General features: G+C 35.7%; 1 protein-coding gene across 6 annotated transcripts in view; it reads left to right on the forward strand.

Moving 5' to 3' along the window:
• Positions 1-20221, forward strand: part of PALLD (palladin, cytoskeletal associated protein) — a 170403-nt gene that overhangs the window by 57843 nt on the left and 92339 nt on the right. For all 6 annotated transcript variants that reach the window (XM_015860905.1, XM_015860903.1, XM_015860904.2 and 3 more), the window contains 5 exons: positions 298-372; positions 2806-2947; positions 3243-3266; positions 10663-10782; positions 12092-12434. In XM_015860905.1, coding sequence (XP_015716391.1) covers positions 298-372; positions 2806-2947; positions 3243-3266; positions 10663-10782; positions 12092-12434 — 704 coding nt within the window. The remainder of the gene's footprint in view (positions 1-297; positions 373-2805; positions 2948-3242; positions 3267-10662; positions 10783-12091; positions 12435-20221) is intronic.

The raw sequence follows: 20221 nt of genomic DNA on the forward strand, positions 1-20221 counted from the left end.
AGCAGAAAATGCAAAACTGCTTCGATGTAAAGGACTTACTTGAATGATATAAGTGTTGAACACAAAATATTTCAAGGCAGGTGCTTAGATACAAAGTTCTCACTGGAAGTGTAGAACAATTTTGATACAAGAAGTACAACAGAATGAAATAGGGATGTCACTTAAGTGTGCTATAATGAGAACAAAAGATTAAAACCATTATTTTTTGAATTTGTGTTATTGAATATGTATATACAGATGGTGTTATTCAAACATCATTTTCTTTGCATTTCATAGTATTGTTGCAATATTTTGCAGGTCCAAAGCCCTAATTCCTACCTGCACCATCTGGATGGATCTAAGCCTATCAATTCTGCACTCATTTTTACTAAGGTATGGTTTATCCATCATGATTTTTATAGGGTATTCATTTAGCCCAGAAGGAAATATCAAAAACTTATTGTCATAAAGCAGGAGTCTGATCGGATTTAAAAAATTGCAGATTTTATGAGGTAGGTCCTTTTCTGTATGAAGACATTCTGTGGTAATTCCTTTCAACTGACACAATGATGTTCTTATTCCTTCTATCCTGTTAATATCACTAGAGGAATTACATGAATATTCTATTTGGGTTTGCCTTGGGACTGTCCTCCAGTGAGATATCTTTCGTAAAGAAAAAAAAAGATAGGAGCCAATTGCTCCGCATAATCATGGTAATCCATCCATTACCAGAACAGATAACACAGGTTGTGGTTTTTTGCTTGTTTGTTTTGTTTTGTTTTGTTTTTTGTTTAGTTAAAAAAATATCCATCCAGTTATGTTTATTAAAAAAAAAAACAAAAACTTTCTTACTTTCTTGTGATATGATTATTTCCCAGATCTCTGAATATAACTTACAATTTTTGTTGTACACTCAAGCCATCCTTTCCATAGGATGAACTATTATTTAATCACCATTTATTAAAATGGAAAAAAGAAAACACAGAAGCTTCTCTGAAAGTAATCCCTCCTGTTTTATGATGTTGGCCCAGGACACCAGATGCAGATGGTGGTGATATAGCCTTAGAGACTATACCTTCCCACCAATATTCCATTGCATTTTGTTACCATGTGACAGATGGCAGTAGAGGGGCAGTCTGACATGTTGGTGTCTGACATGGACATGTGTAAGAAGCAAAGCTGTGTCACTGAATTATTCCATGCCATGGCACACACTGACATAATCGACACTTGCTGAATGTTTATGGAGACCAAATAGTGGATGTGAGCACACTGAGGTGGTGGGTGGTGCATTTCACATTTGATGACAGTGAAAGTGGGTCACCTCTGCTGGCCCAGATTTTACAAGCACAGCAAGCAGGCACTTGCTCATTGTTGGCAAAAATACATAACTAATGGCAGTGACTATGTTGATAAATTGTGTTTTGTAGCTGGGTATTTATTATATCAAATAGTGCTGTTGTGCTCTTTGCACCCGGTGCAGTTCCCATGGAAATAAACGGCAGGCATTACTTTTGGAGCCACCTATATTCAGGTAATTACTTCACAAAAACTATTTGACTTAAGGATTATATGGAACAGCAAATAATTCTGCCTAAACTAAGAAAAAACCTGTTCTCCACAATTTTGTATCTTCACTCCAACATACGCATTTCTCATGGCAGAAAAGGTCTGATTCTGTTCATTGGAATTCTGCATTCATACTGCAGTTACCACAGAAGGGTGAATAAAGAAGGTGCAAGGAATTGGAGAGTAATGTAGGTAGGGAGCCAGGCAACTTCCAATATCAGGAGGAAATATGAGAAGCCTAGCTCAGACACTCAGAAATCACCAAAATCCCCGTTACCTTCTGGTCCTCATCTCTCTTATGCCTGAAATCCAGTATTAACTGGTTTAAGCCAGCTGGCGTACAAAATCCACTTTAATTACAGAAGGAATGAGCCACTTACATAGAATAAAGAAAAAAAAAAAAACACAACAAAAACAAAACAAAACAAAAAAGCTGCATAGCAGCTTCCTTACAGAGAATTCTTTGTATGGAAAACTCGGAGAAAAACTCAAAAGATTTTAGGTTTCCATGTTATAAAATTCTTACTAATTTGATTAAAAAGAGACCTAAAAATATCAAGTAGGGATAAAATTCAAATTTCAAATGTGATGTTGCAAATATTCCTAAAACTTTATTAAAGCTTTGTTAATACTGGAAAAGGAAATGAAACAGCCAGTACAGTAAAGAAGGCTCTTGGATTTATAACCTTCTGATGGATAACAAAGCAAACATGGTAAATTTCTCCTGTCCACTCTGTCACGTAAAGTACTGAGCTTCTCCTCTCTTCTAGTGCTCTTCGTCAAAGATTCTTCATATGTATGCAGCAATTCAATACAGCCATAATACTTCCACAGAAGCTATTCAGCGCATACTAATATATCCTTATCTGTCATTTACTGTTGCTTGGATGGTTATAACTGGCACGGAAAAAAAGCAATTGTACATTTTAGAGGTCGACCTGAAAGCAGCACAGCTTTTCTCTCAAGACCATGTCAATCAATGTGCACCTAGTTGCAGATTTTCATCCTGTCTTGTGGAAGGAGGAGGAATGCTGAGACCGTAACTATCCACTTCTGGTGGTCTGAGAAATCAAATGCTTCTACAGTTAGTATGCACTATATAGTCCTTTTTAGGTGATATATTAAATGTAATCAGAATGAAAGTAATGTTCACAGAATGTGACTGTTGCAAAAAAAGAATGTGTGATGGTAACATGAAGACATTTTTTACAATGTAAAATGCTCCGGGTCCTTTTGAATTGTAATTCTTTATTTCAGGAGCTACAAAACTCCACAGCATCTGAGGGACAAGTAGTGGTATTGGAATGCAGGGTGAGAGGACCCCCTCCCATTCATGTTAAGTGGTTTCGACAGGGCATTGAAATTCAAGATTCTCCAGACTTCAGAATTCTCCAAAAAAGTAAGGCAATGACCAAAAAGGCCACTTTTGATATGGGACGCATTGGGAAATTTATTTTGGATAGAGTCCATTCTTCCTTACGCCTTGTAGATTATAATGGCTAAAGGCTAGTAGTAACAATTGAACTGCTGCTACCAATGCAACATTTAGTCATATTTATTTTGTAATGTTTCTGCAAAGATTCTGTACTTGTCTACAGGATTTCAGCAGGTGTTCATTCAGTATGCTGTTTATTAGCATAATCTCTAACATTGTTTTTCTTGTTTGTTTCCCCTTTTTATGATGCGATATGCAGAGCCACGGTCTGCAACTGAACCTGGTAAGAATCATATAAAAATATCTTTTGATTCACTAGCTCTTTGAGTTTGTATAGAAGCTGTAAATTTCTGCTGAGCATTGGTAATATGAAACCCCCTTAAAGACAATGTTTCTTTATCACACCTTCCATATTCTACACTGGGCTTTACATCAATTCCTTTATAAGTTAAACAGTAAATTCCATTTAGACCAGTAAGGAGAGCCTCACAGCCAAAACTTCTGAGCAAGTTTTATTCTCAGAAAATGAGTAATTTCCGTGCTACAAAGGATAAAAAAAAAAAATCCCACAAAGTTCTGTGACATAAATTGTACATGTTTCGTAACACCCAACCACTAAATGCTAGTTTTGCCAGTGTAGGTTGACAGATGTGAGCTGTCTTTGATTCTCCAGAAGAAAGGCACATTGAGTTTTCTAGCCTTTTTATGAGACAAAAGTTCTACATTTCAGCAAGCAAGCAAAAAGTGTTCTTCCAACTATGGGTTTTCTCTAGCTGCTTTATTTGCATTTACATGCTGTTGTGGTTTCTTGAAAAATAATTAGAGATGCAAAAAGACTGAGAATGCTTCATATTTGTGTTAGTATTCCTAATTCAATCAACAGGTAGAAGTAGAGAAGTGGTGTAGTCTCACTACAGCACTTTACTTAAGTGGGTGTCTGGTTGTACTCAAATATGCATGGATTTAGAGAGAGATTTAATAGCAGAGTAGAAAGATAAAACAGAAAAAATATTTCAGATGTGGATATTCCCAAAGAGCATCTTTGTTCTTAAGGTCATTAGCTATATGTGCATGTTTTGAACTTTGAGGAGTTGCACAGTTTTGAGTGCATAGGGAACAGATGTAGCAATTATGTTTGTAAATTAGCAGTGCTGCTGTTGAGGGTATGGACTGAGGAAAAGCAGTGAAGGGTTAATCCTAGAAGAAATGTGGCTTTCTGAAAGCATTCGTGGAAAGGAGAAGAGTGAAAGAGCAGTAAAATTTTTCTCAGTTATTCACTTATTTTTTTCCTGTTTCACAAAATTATTTCCTTGTAGAACCTAATTTTATTTGATGATTGGCACATGCATGTGCACACATGCACAGTCTATTCTGACAGTTAGTGGTATAAATTGTATTCTATCACCACCTGTACTAACAGCTGATACCCAAAGTACATGAGAAAGAATGATTTGATTTGATTTGATGGACACTTGAAATGTGAGACATGATGGAAAGACTGCAAGAAAATCAAATTAACTTATCATGAGAAATTAGAACATGTCTTAATGTTAACAGTCACGGTCTGTTGGTAGCTTATAGTCATAACTCAAAATTTAAAGTTAAAAGTTGTAAGTTTCAGCACAAAACCCTTGTAAGAGAGTTTCAATATGGTATCAAGCATTTGGATATGAACAGTAATGAAAAGATTGTGTTGCAGTATATTCAATTTTTAGTTCAAGTAATGGCATCTCTGGGATCCACTTATCTAGATTTAATTTACTGATGCTATGAACCTAGCACCTGGTTTACCTAGCTCATTGTTAATACTAGGAGCTTCTCTACAAAATCATTTGGACTGCATTCACACCCTCCTTTAACATGGTATCTGAAAGGATTTCAACTTTAAGTCTACAATATACAAGCATATCTTACGTATTTATTTTATTAAATGTCTATTTTGAAACTATTTTGTTACACATCAATAACATTAGCTAATTTGGGTGATTTTTCTTTATCCACAATCCTTTTCACACATTATAATGTGTGGAGTGCTGGATGACCTAAGTATTTTATAGTAGTGTATATACGCAGTGTTAACTAGTGGAGATTACAAGCAGATGTTTGCCTAAGGTAATACATTCAAATTCCTTTGTGTGGATAGTTGAATACAAGAGAAATTGTATATTTTGTCTCTTATTAGAATATTTTTATGGTCGTCAAAGTGATTCTCACTATTGTTAGTTGCAAGATTTCTGATTACTGTGAAACAAGTGAGAATGTTCATGATAGCTCATACAGATAATACTAATAGCAACTAACTGAAACAGAATAGAAGGTGGAATTTGGACTACGAAAAAGATCGTAAGCTTCCTAGCCCTTTCATATACTGTCATGTTGATTTTGCTGAATGGTGCCTGTCTTGCAGACTCTGGGAGAGCATAACTCATAGTCTTAAGTCCTGTCGCATATAAGCAACTTCCAGCTATCTAAAATGTATGGATTTCAGTTTGGTATTTTGTTTTCCCTGGATTCACTGAGCTGAGTGCTTACAAGTAAACTTCCTTTTTTGTGTGTGTGTTGATAGTTCCCTAGTAAGCCCCATCAAATACAGTTCAGTGGCTTAAATTCCAGTAAAATCACTAACAGCACGCTTGTCAGCTTATTTGTGTAGAAGTCGATTCTGCATGCAAAGGGGATGCAAATTAATAAAGTTTGGGCAAAATGTTTCTTTCTGATGTAAATGACAAGCCAGCATCTTGACTATAATATTAGTAGTAAGTTATACTATTGTTTAGGGTGTCATCAAGAGTCTTAAAATTTTTGCAGCAGGGTTGGTTGGGTTTCAGAAATATAGTAGGTTTTCCTGCTGGTATAATACTCGTTTATGATGCAATTTATATTCAAAGAAACTAGACAATATAATATCAGTAGAGGAAATTTCTCATAAGCAAACACACAGATGGTGAGGATGTATGCAAGACTGAGTAGAGAGATCAACATGCCTATAATTTTGAGAGATTGCACATCTTTTGTTTAATTTGCATAAATTATAACAAGTTGTAGTGCAACATCATTAATTGTGAACTGAAGTCCAGATGTCAGTAAATACAATGTTAAAAAACATTGGTTATCCTTTCTTAGGTCAGTGTTAACAATTCAAAAGAGAATTTTTCCATGAACTCTCACAAATAAGAAATTAGGAAGCAAGAAGGTTTTCTATGCTATGGGTTTTTGGAGTGTTTTTAGGGTGGATTTTTTTCTTTCGTTTTGTTTTTTGGTACATTCTATCTACCCTAATGTATTTTACACTCTCTGTCTAGACAGAAATCGGTTTGCATCACAAATCCCTGCAGACTGCCTTGTGAATTAATAGTTAGTCAGATTACTTAAAGCCAGCATCACAGTTTGTCTCATTACCTGCTCTGTACTTCTTTCTTCAACATTTTGACTTCATACTGATTGAATCCTCCAAAGAACTGGCTGCCTGAGAATGAAATATCCTATGGAATCATTTGCCAGCTGTTGATATTTTGACCATTACTCAGCTGTCTGGAGTCAGCCGCAAACTGTATTGAATTACATTTAAAACAATGGTCTGATGGCATGTGAGAAGAAAACTATATGAAGTAATTTTTCTTAAATTGCCAGGGAATTGCCACATATACGTGGGGTTTTTTTTTTGTTTTTATTTTCCTGAGACATGATTCCTGATATGCTCACCAAAAGCATATCAAAAGGCAGTCATCATTTCTCTTGGATTGTTCTTTCTTTTTCCCTGTCTTGCTGCTGCAGCCCAAAGTTCCACCTTTAGTAACTCACTCTCTTAGAAATCTCTCTTTCATTCTTGCACAATGTTTGAAACTCAAAATATATGTAAATAGAACCATAGAATCACAAGGTTGGAAAGACCAGATCATCTAGTCCAAATGTCCTGCCATTACCATTGCTACCACAAGCTACTCCTAGCTCTCATCCAGATGCCTCTTGAACACTGCCAGAGACAGCAACTCCACCATCTCCCTGGGCATCCATTCCAGTACCTGGCCACTCTATGAGAGAAAATGATTTTCCTTGGGTCTAATCTAAACCTCTTCTGGAACAACTTTTGGCCACTTCTTCAGGTCCTGTTTGTTGCCTGGGAGAAAAGGCCAAACCTGTCCTCATTAAAACCTCCTTTCAGGAAGCTGTAGAGTACAATGAGGTCTCCCCTGAACCTCCTGTTCTCCAGATTAAACAATCCCAGCTCCCTCAGCTGCTCCTCATAAGGCTTGTGCTCCAGACCCCTCACCTCAATTTCAGAACTCCTTCCCCAAGGAAAATAAGCTTTCTGATAGCTGATGAAATTCAGTACACAGAAGCTTCAGTAGGTCAGTGTACGTGTGCAATCCTTGCATAGTTTAGAGAACAAAGGAACCACAACTACAGTCTGAATATCTCTCTCACTGCTTTTGCTGTTCACAATGTTCAGCCAGTGCATCAATTCAGAGCATCCAATTATTTCCCATAACTGGAGTAAGCATCTCATGTGTCCTGGTTTCGGCGCTGGCAGCATTCTTGGCTCATAGCTATGCAGTCGATGCTGTGTGCTGGGAGCACTGCAGGCTGGGCCTGGCCACTTGGCCACAGGGCTATGAGCAAGGGAGCCTGCTTGTTTCTCAGGACTGTTATGTGCCTTACAACGTAGGAAGCTAAGGATCACGTGTGGAGGTGAAGATGCAGCTGTAAGAAATACTCTACTTTTAACCTGAGACATAGAAATATTCTGAAGTGAATACATCAACACTGATGAAAGCTGTGAAGTTCAGTCTTAGCAAAGAATATTCTTAACAGAATCATGAACCATTAAAGGATTACTCTGTAAAATGTAATCCTTCTAAGCAACTGACAAAATAGTCGAGTGCTTGCATGTCTAAACATTTTACATGTCTCAGTGCACAGAGCGCTTTTGTATTCGTTTAATCAAGTGTTAAATATGTTTTAAGGCCCTGAGAACAGCATTTCAGGGCTGCTTTCTGGAACCCATTTTTGTGATGAAATTATTTGTCAGTTGATGATTACCAGGAAGAAGAACAGACATCTTCAGATCATCAGATGCTACTTAGAGCAGTAACAGAAAGAAAACTAATTATATAAGTTAGGATCTAAAACTAGAAAAATACTTGGAGAATTATGTATCCATATAATGTTACAGAATTCTTATGTAAAACCAGTATTTTATTTCTACCTTTTCCACAATGATAAGCCTTTTTGCAATGACCCTGAAGGTCAGCAATTCTTGATTTGGGCATGATAGCAAAATGACTAAAGAAAATGGTGTTGCGTGGCTCCCACATGCTTTTAGCCTAGTCTCCCTTTTAATTAGTTCTCTCACTCCTTTTATTTTTTTTGTTTGTTTGTTTTTGTTTTTAATAGTGTTTTTATTTTAGTTGGTTTTCTCATGATTGAGCAGAAAATATATTTTAGCTTGCACATCCAGCTAGGTAGACTGAGTTTTAAGCTCCCATTAATCTCATTACAAATTTAATGTCATTTTCTCTTGCAGATATTACTGCAGTTTACCTTGCATAGTTTTCCAATATACTGCTTCAGTAAACAAGCCATGTCACAGTTTAATTCATTAGAATTCTTTTATTACTGAAGAGTAAAGGTCTGCCCATCTCATGTGATCATACTTGCAAAACTGAAAGAACAGTGTGAATTAGCTATGCTGTGTGGAAAAATGGAAATTCCACTGGTTGTTATATTTTGTATTACCTTTGCCCCCATTCAAATAGCAGTTCTGAGCATGGTGAAAATGATTTTCTTTCACCCAGCTTTCAGAATCCTGTTGTTCATTTAACAGGAAACTGGAAGGCTGCATGTATCAGATTGCATCCCCAGAGCCACTTCAATCCAGGAGTGTGCACGTGTGCTTAAACTGCTTAGGACACACTGAGGCTAAAAAAAGCTGATCTCAGTAGTTCAAAAACTAGCTTGTGTTACTCATTACTTTCCTGATAAGAGCTTTCATGAGTCATTTAATCTTCATCTAGGTCAGATAAGATCCAATGTGCTACAGTATTAGCAGACGTGCCTCTTACAGCTACACAGAATGACTGATTTGTGTTGCCAAAAACAAAAAAAACAAAACCCCCACCATGTTCTGCTGTCTGAAAATGAGCTCCGTGCCAAGTCTTTAGTTAGTCATTCATTTTTAGTCCATTTCCAGTACACTAAGTTCTTGGATACATTGTCATTTATAACTGGAAATATTCCATAATTCTTTTGTTAACTTTCTAAATGAGACACTGGTTTGCCCATCCACAGTGACAACTAGGAAAAAGAGGAAAAAAAAGAAGAAAAAAAAATCAAGAACAAAAAAAGCTAGAAAATATTTTCATTGTTTAACCTAAAAGAAATGAGGCTAGAATTACTGAACATCTGAACATACAGAATAATTTTCATCTGAAAATTAATGGAGTTTGAAGCATTTTACAGCACTTTTCAGTCTGCATTTATTAGCTGTATTCCACTGATTATTTTTGTTTTTTTATAATATCTGGGATCCCATGTGAATGTCCTCGAAACACTTTTTCCCTTTTACTTTTTTAATGAAATAGAGTTCTGTTAAACTTTGAAACATGTTTTTAATCAAGAGCTTTTCTGTGATTGGTTTTGGGACTGGAAAAAATGAGCTTAATCAAAAGAAAGCTGTGATTAATTAACTAAACATGACTTAACAGCATCCAAGATTAAAGTTAGGTAGGCATGTTGTGTAAATTCTAAGATTATTTAGCTTAGCTACACTGAGCCTTTTTAAGATTGGCATACACTTAGAATGAAAGATAAAATGAAGTGACTTCTCTGAAGAATCTAGAAGTATAGTATGTAGATAATTAAATATGTTCATAATAAGAGTATGAAATTAGCTTAGAAAACATTACCTTGAGATACGAATAGCCCAGCTTCTGTGGAATGTTTTCTGAACTAAGCTCTGATATAATCAAGACAGGAAGCGTATATGAGATGACGGTGTATCAAAGCAGAACAAATAGATTTTCAACAGCTCCAGAATATGTCTGTGTCTCAGAATTCTGAAGAATTTCAGGGGATTCTGTTTTGTCCTATATTTTCTATGTATCCATCCCTCCCTCTTGTGCAGAAATGGAAGTCATCCTTTCAAACTCTATATAAGGGGCATTCCTTGTAAATGAAGTTTTTAATTCTGGTCAGTTTACACCAAATATTCAGTTGGAAGTGATGACAACATACTTTCTGACTTTACTGGGAATGGGATTTGATCTGAGCTGTTTCATTAAATAAAAAAAATTAAGGGAAAGAAGCAGTGACATGATACTCATCCTACTGGCATTATTTGGGTAGGTAAACTCAAGAAGAGCTTACAAGTCCTAATTGTATATAGAAACCATTAAATTGATTTGTATGAATTAGTACATGTTCTGCATTAAAAAAAATATTCCATGTATAAGATAACTTTGCAGATTAGTAATTGCAAAATTATTTTTCAAGACATTTTCTTTTTGGATACCTAGATTGGTAGATATACTTGTTTTTACATACAGTGACATACAATGTCCTTTGAAAGCCCAGCATTTGGCTAAGGAGCACTTCATGGTGTTCTTCTCACATGCAGTGCAAAACATTACATGGTTCCATAAGCACTTTATAATGTAGTTTATTTTTCTGTTTATTTCCAGAAGAGATATGTACCCTTGTAATTGCAGAAACTTTTCCTGAAGATTCGGGACTTTTCACATGCACAGCAACAAATGAATATGGTTCAGTAACAAGCAGTGCACAACTAACCGTCTGCTCAGGTATGTGAGAAAAGGAAAGAGGAGGTTTTAATCATGGGTCTTAGATCATTAATTTATCAGTGATGTCTACTTCATTTGTAGGAAAAAAAAAAAAAAAAAAAAAGCCATAATACAGGGGTCCCTTTTTCAGACCTTCATCTCACTGTCTGAATATTCCCGCAGCACTAATTGATGTAATTTGAAGATATGAAAGTAGCAGTTGGATGGGGGATGGATGAATGATTTTATTTGTTCTCAGGTAGCATTAGATTGATCCCTAGAGGTCCATTGCAAAAGTTGAACTACTGAAAGAGCGAAGCATCATCTCAGCACTGCTTTTCTCTAGAGGACAGGAAACAAAAGGTGTTAGTCAAGCAGCTGACATATTGCCAGTAAGACTGATGATTAATAAATAAATAAATAAATAAAGGATAGAAAGAAAATGCCATATAATAACTCCAGCACATAAATGGAAACCTTGTGTAAATGCATAAAACTGGTTTTATTTTTCTGTCCAAGACTTGCTATTCAGATAGCAGCAACCATTTGAGTCAAGCGATTACAAAGCTAAAAACTTTCCCTAGTGCCACTATTCATTCACGCTATCAGCTAAGAGCAATCTGACACCACTTTCTAACTCACACTGTTGTAAAATAGGAGATAAAGCTACCTGACAGGGTTTATGTGAATATTTATAGATCATACTGTCAACCTCAGATTGTTCAAACTGATTTTTTATTTTGACTCACTTCCTAGCTTAGTATTTTTATTCATGTAAAATACATTTTTAAAGTGTCTGCTATGAGCTTGGCAGATGTTTAAGCATTAGGCTTCTGGGACTAGATGGCAGCAAAGGCAAAACAAAAACAGATGGAATTTTGTTACCGAAGGTAACAAAACACAGAACTTTGTTCATGTCATGTTTAGTTTTGTAGTATGTTTACATACAGACTGTGCTTACCCAGCTGCCATTGTCAATGTGCTATCTATAAATACATCCTTTACAGTTTTTAAATACCTTGTTTTTAAATGATGCTAACACTCCAGGAAGAGGGAATGTTGTTTCAGCTGTTGCTGCTCCATAGGCCATCTCAGTTAGTGAGTGAACTTACAGAAGAGACTGTGAAGTATCTAGAAGGTTCTTTATTCAGGAAGTCCAAAAATGAATAGCCAGTCACATATCTAATTCAGTATAAATTATCAACAGATCTAGAAAAGTATCTCCACAAAAGCAAAGTGATGTCACTTTTAACAAGCTCAATGTGCAGTATGTCTGTACCACCTACTTAATTAATGACTTGTCAGAGATATTCTTTTTTATTTCTTTTAGCCAACTCAGAAAACTCTAGTCATGAGTCACCAACTAGAAAATCCAACAGTGATGATTTCCACCATTTCCCACCACTTCCTCCAGCTGAATTTAGCTCCCTTGAGCTTTCTCCTAAGAAACACATAGAGAACCACCAAACAAATAACACTGAATTGAGGTCTGGAGTGACAGCCCTTCAATTAGATCTCAGTTCATCTGAGGAAAAAACAAATGGTATCCATCCCAGTCATGGTGTAAATGGAATGATTAACAGCAAACCGAATGGCGATAAACCCAACTCGTCTCCAGCTGTCTTGCTTTCACCTGCAAAGGAGCCACCACCTGTGCTTGCCAAACCAAAACTGTGAGTATTTTGCTTTGCTTTCTTTTCCTATAAACTTCTTATCTGTTGAAAGTAAATGTTTGTCAGGAGTAAATTCACGATAGACAAATAGTGGAAAATGAATAAGCCTTTGAATGATCTCCTTATTACTGTATTTTATGTCCCAAAGATCTAAGTATATCGGTTTTTTTTCATAGCACCACATGAAAAGGAAATGCACCAAGTTCTATATGAAGTTGCTAAAAAAGCATTTAGTATTAGTGTATGTTGTTCTGCTCTTTTTCCTTAGTCACTGTGCCAGATGTCAAAGTGGCCTGAGATTCTCGTATGCTATTCCTTTTTTAACACTGTTTAGACATATTTATTATGAATATTTTCTTTTTTTCTTTTTTTTCCTTTCCTTTCTTTTCCTTTCCTTTCCTTTCCTTTCCTTTCCTTTCCTTTCCTTTCCTTTCCTTTCCTTTCCTTTCCTTTCCTTTCCTTTCCTNTATACTTTCTTTTCCTTTCCTTTCCTTTCCTTTCCTTTCCTTTCCTTTCCTTTCCTTTCCTTTCCTTTCCTTTCCTTTCCTTTCCTTTCCTTTTCTTCTGGCAATGGATTTTCAGGTGTGTATTGGTTGTATAATTTTTTCCATTATGTTTAGCATCCAACTGATTCTGCTGTCTACTGTAACTGAAAATAAAAAGCCATAGGAAGGGAGAAAGGATAAAAAACTCCCAAGGGAGCAAATTGGCAGACCTCCCTCTCTGCATTCACTACCTTTTTCTTTCTGTTGGTCATTATCATTCTAAGTAGCCTTTGACAACTGCAGAAGAGGAGGGAGAATGAAAGAAGCAGAAAGACAGAATGGTGGAAAAGTAGTATTTACTGGCAATTGCATATATGGGAGGTGTGGACTGACCCAGGTGGTCCTCTACCCATCTCATTCACTGCAAGACCCATTTGTCAGGGAAGGAGATAGTACCTTGGGCAAAGTAATTAAAAGCAAATTTCACTCCAGAGCTTTTTCCCAGAAGTGATATTACCCTGTTTAAAGGAGAGAAAGCTGTGTAATAGACTTTACATTGTATGGTGTCTGCTCCTACTTTTTTGCTTTAAAAAACAGAGTAAAATCACTGTCTAATGTTTCACCAAATATATCACTGAACTTTATCAAGCAAATACAAACAAGAACAATTGAAGTAGTACTGGCTAGCAGAAGATAGTAGATGTCTTAATGAAGTTGGAAGTAACTTCCAATTTGAGGTGAAGATAAATATTTTCTTGGTGTTCAAATAACATAATCTTTATCTAAAAGAAAACTAAGCAGTTAGTGGTTCTATAGGGAGAATGAGTGACTTAGGTGCTTAATTTTTAGACTGGCATCATGACTACTTTTAGCCAAACTTTTGATGCATGCCAGTAATGCAAAGGAACTTGGATTCGATTTCAGGTAGTTATTAAATCCTTTATGAATTAGATGGCTTTTTACTGTTGAAGATGAGGTGTTGGAATAGCTTTAAGTATTCTGAAGCACTGAAAGATAATGTTACTACCAGCTTTTCCAGGTAATAGTGGCATGATGCACAGATGAGCTTTCAGAAAATATCCCCAGAATCCTTGAATCCTGTCACACATGATTCTCTATGGCAGTGGTTTTTGTAATGTCAATGAAAGGCGGATAGTAATTTTGTGAAAAAAAAGAAAAATATCTGTTAAAAATGGAAAGAAGTACGATTCCAGTTTATGAATTTATCATTAATATTTTCTTCAACAGATGGATGTTTGCTGGGGTTTTTTTCTGTTTTCTGATTTTTAGAAACGTATTCAAAAAGTATTAAAAAGAAAATAGAAGAAACAAAACAATTCAAAAAGAAATCAAGCAGTCTGCATGTGGCAGTGACAGTTTGTGAATATAGCTGGTTAATCAGTATAGCTGGGACTATTATTAATAACGTTTCTTAAATATGAGAAGTAAATCTGGCACATATGTATCAAGATCACTGCTGTGTGAGTAGATGGAACTTCCTTAATTAAAGACAATTGTGTTCACGCTGGTGTGAATGTAATACTATTACTCAGGCTGAATTATTTGTCACTTATGCCTCCATGCCTCATCTGCTGAGATTTGTCTTCCATACTTTCTTTTGTTTCATAAGCAATGAACATTTTTTACAAGCAGGTCAAGTTCCGTCATTTCTTGAATGCCACTTATGCTCTTTATTAAAATCTTTGTTTCACTATTTTTTATCCTTCATTGGAATTACCCTTCACTTCATCTTCCTGATAGCAATTTCCTTAATTTTAAATTTAGTTGTACTTCTCTGGAGCTTTAAGGATACAGTACAGAATGATTATACCTTTAAAAACTGTTAGATATATGCAAGTATTAAGTCATTATTATCTAAAGACCATGTTAGGAAGAGTTAGGGGGGAAAAAAAAAGCAACACTTAAGGATAGCCAGCAATCCAGTGGTTAAAGCCTTGGACCAGACTAAAGTCAGGTGTAAGTCTGGAGCTTGCCTAACAGAGCCTGGTGCGCTGAAGCTCAGAGAATTTGAAACTTTGAAAGCTTCAAGTTTGTTCTTATATTTAAGAGCAGTGTTTTGGAAATGGTGAGAAAATATGTGATTAAGGAAAACTGTTTTCTATTTAACAGCATATAGGCACTTAAAATTGAAATTGTAAATGACTAATCCATTTTTGTGCTGTTTCTGCTTTCTGTTACTTCTATTGCCTGCTTAAGACTAAAGAATAACATGATCCAAAAATGGTAGCAGTTATTCCTGAGAAATTTCCTTTTTGCCAATGTCTGTATTAACAATAATATTGTTAAAGGGTGCTGAACAAACTTTAAGCTATTTAAAATCTGCGGTAATACAGTTCTAAAACTCTTTTGTAACACTCAACAACCACAACAAGAAAAGTAAAACATAGGTGAGAAATACAATTTTTTTTTTTTTTTTCTTTCTTCTCCAAGCAAGGATGTTTCCTGACCCTTAGTAAATGGAGAGAACTAGCTGGACATCCTGCTTACATAAACATAATCACTGTTTTAACAGGAAGAGTTAAACATCCTTGAATATGTTATAAAACATGAGTTTTCAGTGTACACCCCCAAAAATTGTGCACACAGGACTTCTGTGTTTTTCAGTTTCATTTATTTTAGCACTGAAAATAATCAAGGCTGTAGGATAAACAAGGAAACGGAGGAAAATTAACACAGGCCTAGCCGTTAGTTTGTGTATGGGCGTTTTTAAGTTTTTAGTCAAACACGTGCTGCAAGCTTATGTAAATTATTAGTGCCTCCACAAGGTGGTCTCCCATTCTTTTCTGCCTCGCTGTGGCTTTACTCCTTTGTTGCCTCCCTCTTAGCTTTATTGTCAAAGTAGTGTTACTCCTAGTTCCTTCTAAGATGTCAAAACTAGGCTTTTATTTCTGAGAAGTAAATGGAAGTTAGAAGCTCAGCCTGAGCACTAAGAACTGTCTCCATTTTCAGTTGGTACTGAAAGTGTTTGGAATGTGGGTCCACAAATAAGCAGATGCTGTTGCAGAATAAAGATGGCAAAGGTCAGGAGGCAGAGACTCTGTGCAGTTGGGTTTGTTTGCTTTTTTCTGTAGCAAGGTTTAGATCAGTATGAAAGGAGTTTATGATGCACCTTTGTACAAGAAAATCCAGGAGGAAATGTACCATCTGTCTACAGAAACAGCTTATGGTAGTCTTACAAAGGTCTTGAACTAAAAATATTGAAATGAAACATACTGACTTTTGAAACTTCTGTTATTTTCTTTGCTTCTAACTGAGACTGGATGAATTTGATATTTGGAAATGATTGAGCAAGTTAAATCCAAGCGCTCACAATATGCAATGTTTTCTGAGCGGTTCTCAGTTTGATTTTTATTAGGAAGTTCTTGTAGGAGGTGTTCCTGGATTCTCTCAGTATTGCAGGATTTATTATTTTGTTTACTACTATCAAGCTCATGAAATGCTTCACTGCTTTCTAACCCCTATAGAGTTAGCATAATGTGTACCTACTTCAAATTTACATGGCTTTGAAAATGGCTGTAAAACCACATTTTCTTTGGTATTTTTACATTGCTGACCTCATAACTATCCACTTCTGAAGATGTATGGATTTAGATAGTACTTGTTATCAGGCTCTTTGATGACTATAAAACTGGTCAAGAATCTATTGAAATGAAAGAAAATACAAGATAAAAAAAGAGTGAGAGAGGTATTAGCCAAAGTTTTCAGGAGAACCAAATTAGAAGGTGAGTCAGCATGCTAAAGCAAATGCTGGTGTCACTGCTCAGGACATGTCTGACAAATGAAAGCATGATCCCATGGCTTGAAATCTGCAATAAAATGATGGGTGGTTAGTAGCAGCTACCATTCTTTCCCTCAAAAAACACAAAAACGTAACTTGAAGATTCATTTAACTAAGGTAAATCCTGGATTGCTTATTTATTGCATACTCTTTTTTTTTTTTTTTTTTGTAAAAATATGCATATTCCAAAAAGTAGCAAAACTAATGACATATGCTGGTGTTCATATGCTGGCTACTGTCAGAGTCCCAGTACCTACTGTTAGGGTGTGCTTTTTGTTTAACAAACTTATTGCTTGAACTTACCCAATTACAGAAATATCTAACTACCTGCAATAGATCCTACCAATCTGTCTGCAGTTGGCCTTTGCCCATGCTTTTAAAAACTTCTTTGGAAAACCAGGAGCTCACGCTTGGGCAAATAATTTCTTGACAGGATACAACAGCTTATGAAGTTTAATCATAACCTTGCAGTTACATACCTACTCGTTTTTATTATTCCTCTGCTACCTCCTGACATATGCCAGAGTTTTTATGGAAATGATTTAACTGGCTAATGGTTCCCAATCTTCTTCCAACTCTGATTATAGTGCAAAGCTTTGTTGTTTCATTTATGGTCCTCAGGTTTATCTTCCATTATGTTTTGCATTTACTTACATTAATTGTGTTTTTTACTTTCTGTCCCACATCAAGAAATGTTCTCTGGTAAGAAAAACAGGAGGTTAGAATTCAGTTATATTCATTTCTCTCTCATTCAGTATGCTTGCTATAAATCTTTGCATGAAGAATATCTTTGTGCTAAATGATTGCTGTATGCAGACACTTGAAGGTACTGTGGTTTAAAAATACTGATCTGCCAGACAATTAAAGCCATATTCTTAGTTATCAACTCAAGCAAATGCCCAAACTAAATAGATCAAAGGCCTAAGAGCTGAGCAAGAGAAGCAGGTCCTGTTCTGCTGGCCTTATTAGATGCTGCTTCTTAATATAAACAGACTTTTTGCTGTCACAGGGACTTAAGTGTAGGTAAGAACAGAAAAGGCTTATCCAGTGGAGGGAGCTGTGTTGCTTGGGTAAGTAGATGTCTGTTCAGGAGACAGAAAACAAACTATGGTGAGAACCAGGGGTACAGACCACATTCAGAAATCTTGTTCATGGACTAGCAGGAATAATACCATGGGGAATATATGACTAGTGTTTGGCTATGGAAGGTAAACTGAATTTAAAACTAATATTAAGAATGGTAGAAAAGAGCACAGTGCTCAGGGCATGAAACTAGCAATGTTTATACAACATTTCAAATGGCAATGTACAAGTTTCTCCAGGGAATTCTTGCATTGACTGTTGTACTAAGCAGAACAATTGTTTACTAAAGATAAAATCACCTGTTTGGTAGACTTGATAATGTATAATACATTGTGTGTGTGTGTATGTGATACATTTGTGTGTGCATGCAAAGATGCATAAAATGTAAAATTAGCACTTCAGACTTCTGCATGTTAGCTTGTGTCAAGCTTTAAGTATCCCCACCAAATCCCATGGTGTATTTAGTCAGGAAAGCAGGTAGCATATGTGAAGCTAATTGAATCAGTACCCTAGTAAATGTCTCAAACTCTTGCTCCCAGGACAAAATGTAGGCAACAGTCATATGACCTCTTTAAGGCATATATTTTTTTATCTTTCAGCCACTTTCCTGTTACTACTCAGTACAAATTTGTTAAAGCAAACCTGTTTAATATATATCTGCTGTATAAAATACTTCATTTTTTTCTTCAGAAATGTGAAGCATCAACTCACCGCAACATGAAACCTTTGGTTTTATCTTTACTCCATATGTCTTAACATGGGCAAATTACAAGTTTGTTGCTTTATTTATTTATTTGAGATGTGTGTTCTAAATTAAATTAAGATAATGCTTTATGTTTTCATGCTCTAAGATCAAAGCCAATGGAGTTCAGGCTCAGCAATGATAGGATGGATAGTACAGATGTCCGTGATTCGTCCTAGTGAAGGTGTGGGATCGGTTACCATCTGTGCCTGTGAAGATTAATAGGTGCTTTCCTTCTACTCCACTTGCATTTCTGGCACTGCCAGAAGCTAATCAGCTTGAATTGGTCTTACAGGGCCACCAAAATAAGTTTAATTCCCAAATTATGCAATCCCTTTTTTTTCCTGGCTCTTAGCGATGTGTTGTGTATGGACTCTTGACTTTGCAAAATAAACAGAGGCTCTTCTGTCAGGGTTCATAATACATTTGAAAATTGTCTGCAGGACTATTGCCAAGGAAATTATGTGGAATGTAATAAGGAAAATAACAAGTCAGATGAGAAAAAACATACCTGCAAATGAAAGCACACTCAAAATGACCTTTAATTTGTTGATTCCTTAGTCTTCAGTTCTCTATGTCCAATAGAGTGTCTGTGTTTTTGTCTATTTTATTCAGTTGATAAATATCAATCCATTTGAGGAATGCTGATTTGACTTCCAGAGGGTGATAGCAGCAACTCAAAAATGTATAGAAGAAAATGAGTTGAATGGCATTAAAATCTGGTTAATGTTTTCAGTTAAACAAAAAGAAAATATTTAAGACTGAATGAAGAAGCTAACTCTATTAAACTTGCTTGACAATTTCACAACTTAAATTCATAGTAGATTTAATACTGAAAACTTACAGTTATTTAGTATTTTCCCTTAGTGTTACTCATTTCAGTAAAGCAAACTGAGTCCAAGGGGTGGCTCTAATTCTGTTGATGTATTTCTAGAGTGAAAAATGGAGCTAGTGATATCCTAGTAACAAGACAGAGGAAAAATTTTGCTTCCTTAGATTACACAATTGAAAACCTTTGGTTTAAGAATTTTTAAAATACTGTTAAAATTGTCATAGTGAAATAAATAAGTTCAAATAACTAAAGCTTGACGTTTTCCTCTCTCTTTCCCTCACTTGATGGTACTCAGGTGCTCTCTTGCTCACATGTGCTCTCTCCTGTTTATCTCACTCCTTCTCTTCTGTCACTGTAATGAAATGCCTTCACTAGTCAGACGATGAACATGTATCTCACACAAAGTTCATCCCTTCAGTCTAAGCAATTTTGTTTTAACTACACTTTCGTGTATTCTGGAGGCCTCCAAGGTTTCTCAGCTGAGTCAGAGAAATAATCAGAGCTTATCTTCCATTTCACATATAGGAGTATAAGAGTAGCTCCTTTTTTTTTTCTTTTTTTTTTTTTTTTTTGGCGAGTTCTGTTTTATAATTTAACTGTTTCATTTCATTCTTCTGCTTGAAGGATTTAAAAATTTGGATGATCTTGACAGATGAGTAATATTCAGATAAAAATAATTAAGTTCCTAATGAGCGAAAGGGAGACAGTAAATGTTTGAGTTTTAAATTAAAAATTTATTACAAGGAGATTGCATTGAAGGCAAATGCTTCCAGTGAACCAATGACTTTGTATAATATCTAACGGTTATGCTGGTCTGTTTTAATGGTACTGACATTACAAGGCCAT

The sequence above is a fragment of the Coturnix japonica genome, chromosome 4, assembly GCF_001577835.2.
Source record: "Coturnix japonica isolate 7356 chromosome 4, Coturnix japonica 2.1, whole genome shotgun sequence".
Classification (NCBI taxonomy): Eukaryota; Metazoa; Chordata; class Aves; order Galliformes; family Phasianidae; genus Coturnix; species Coturnix japonica.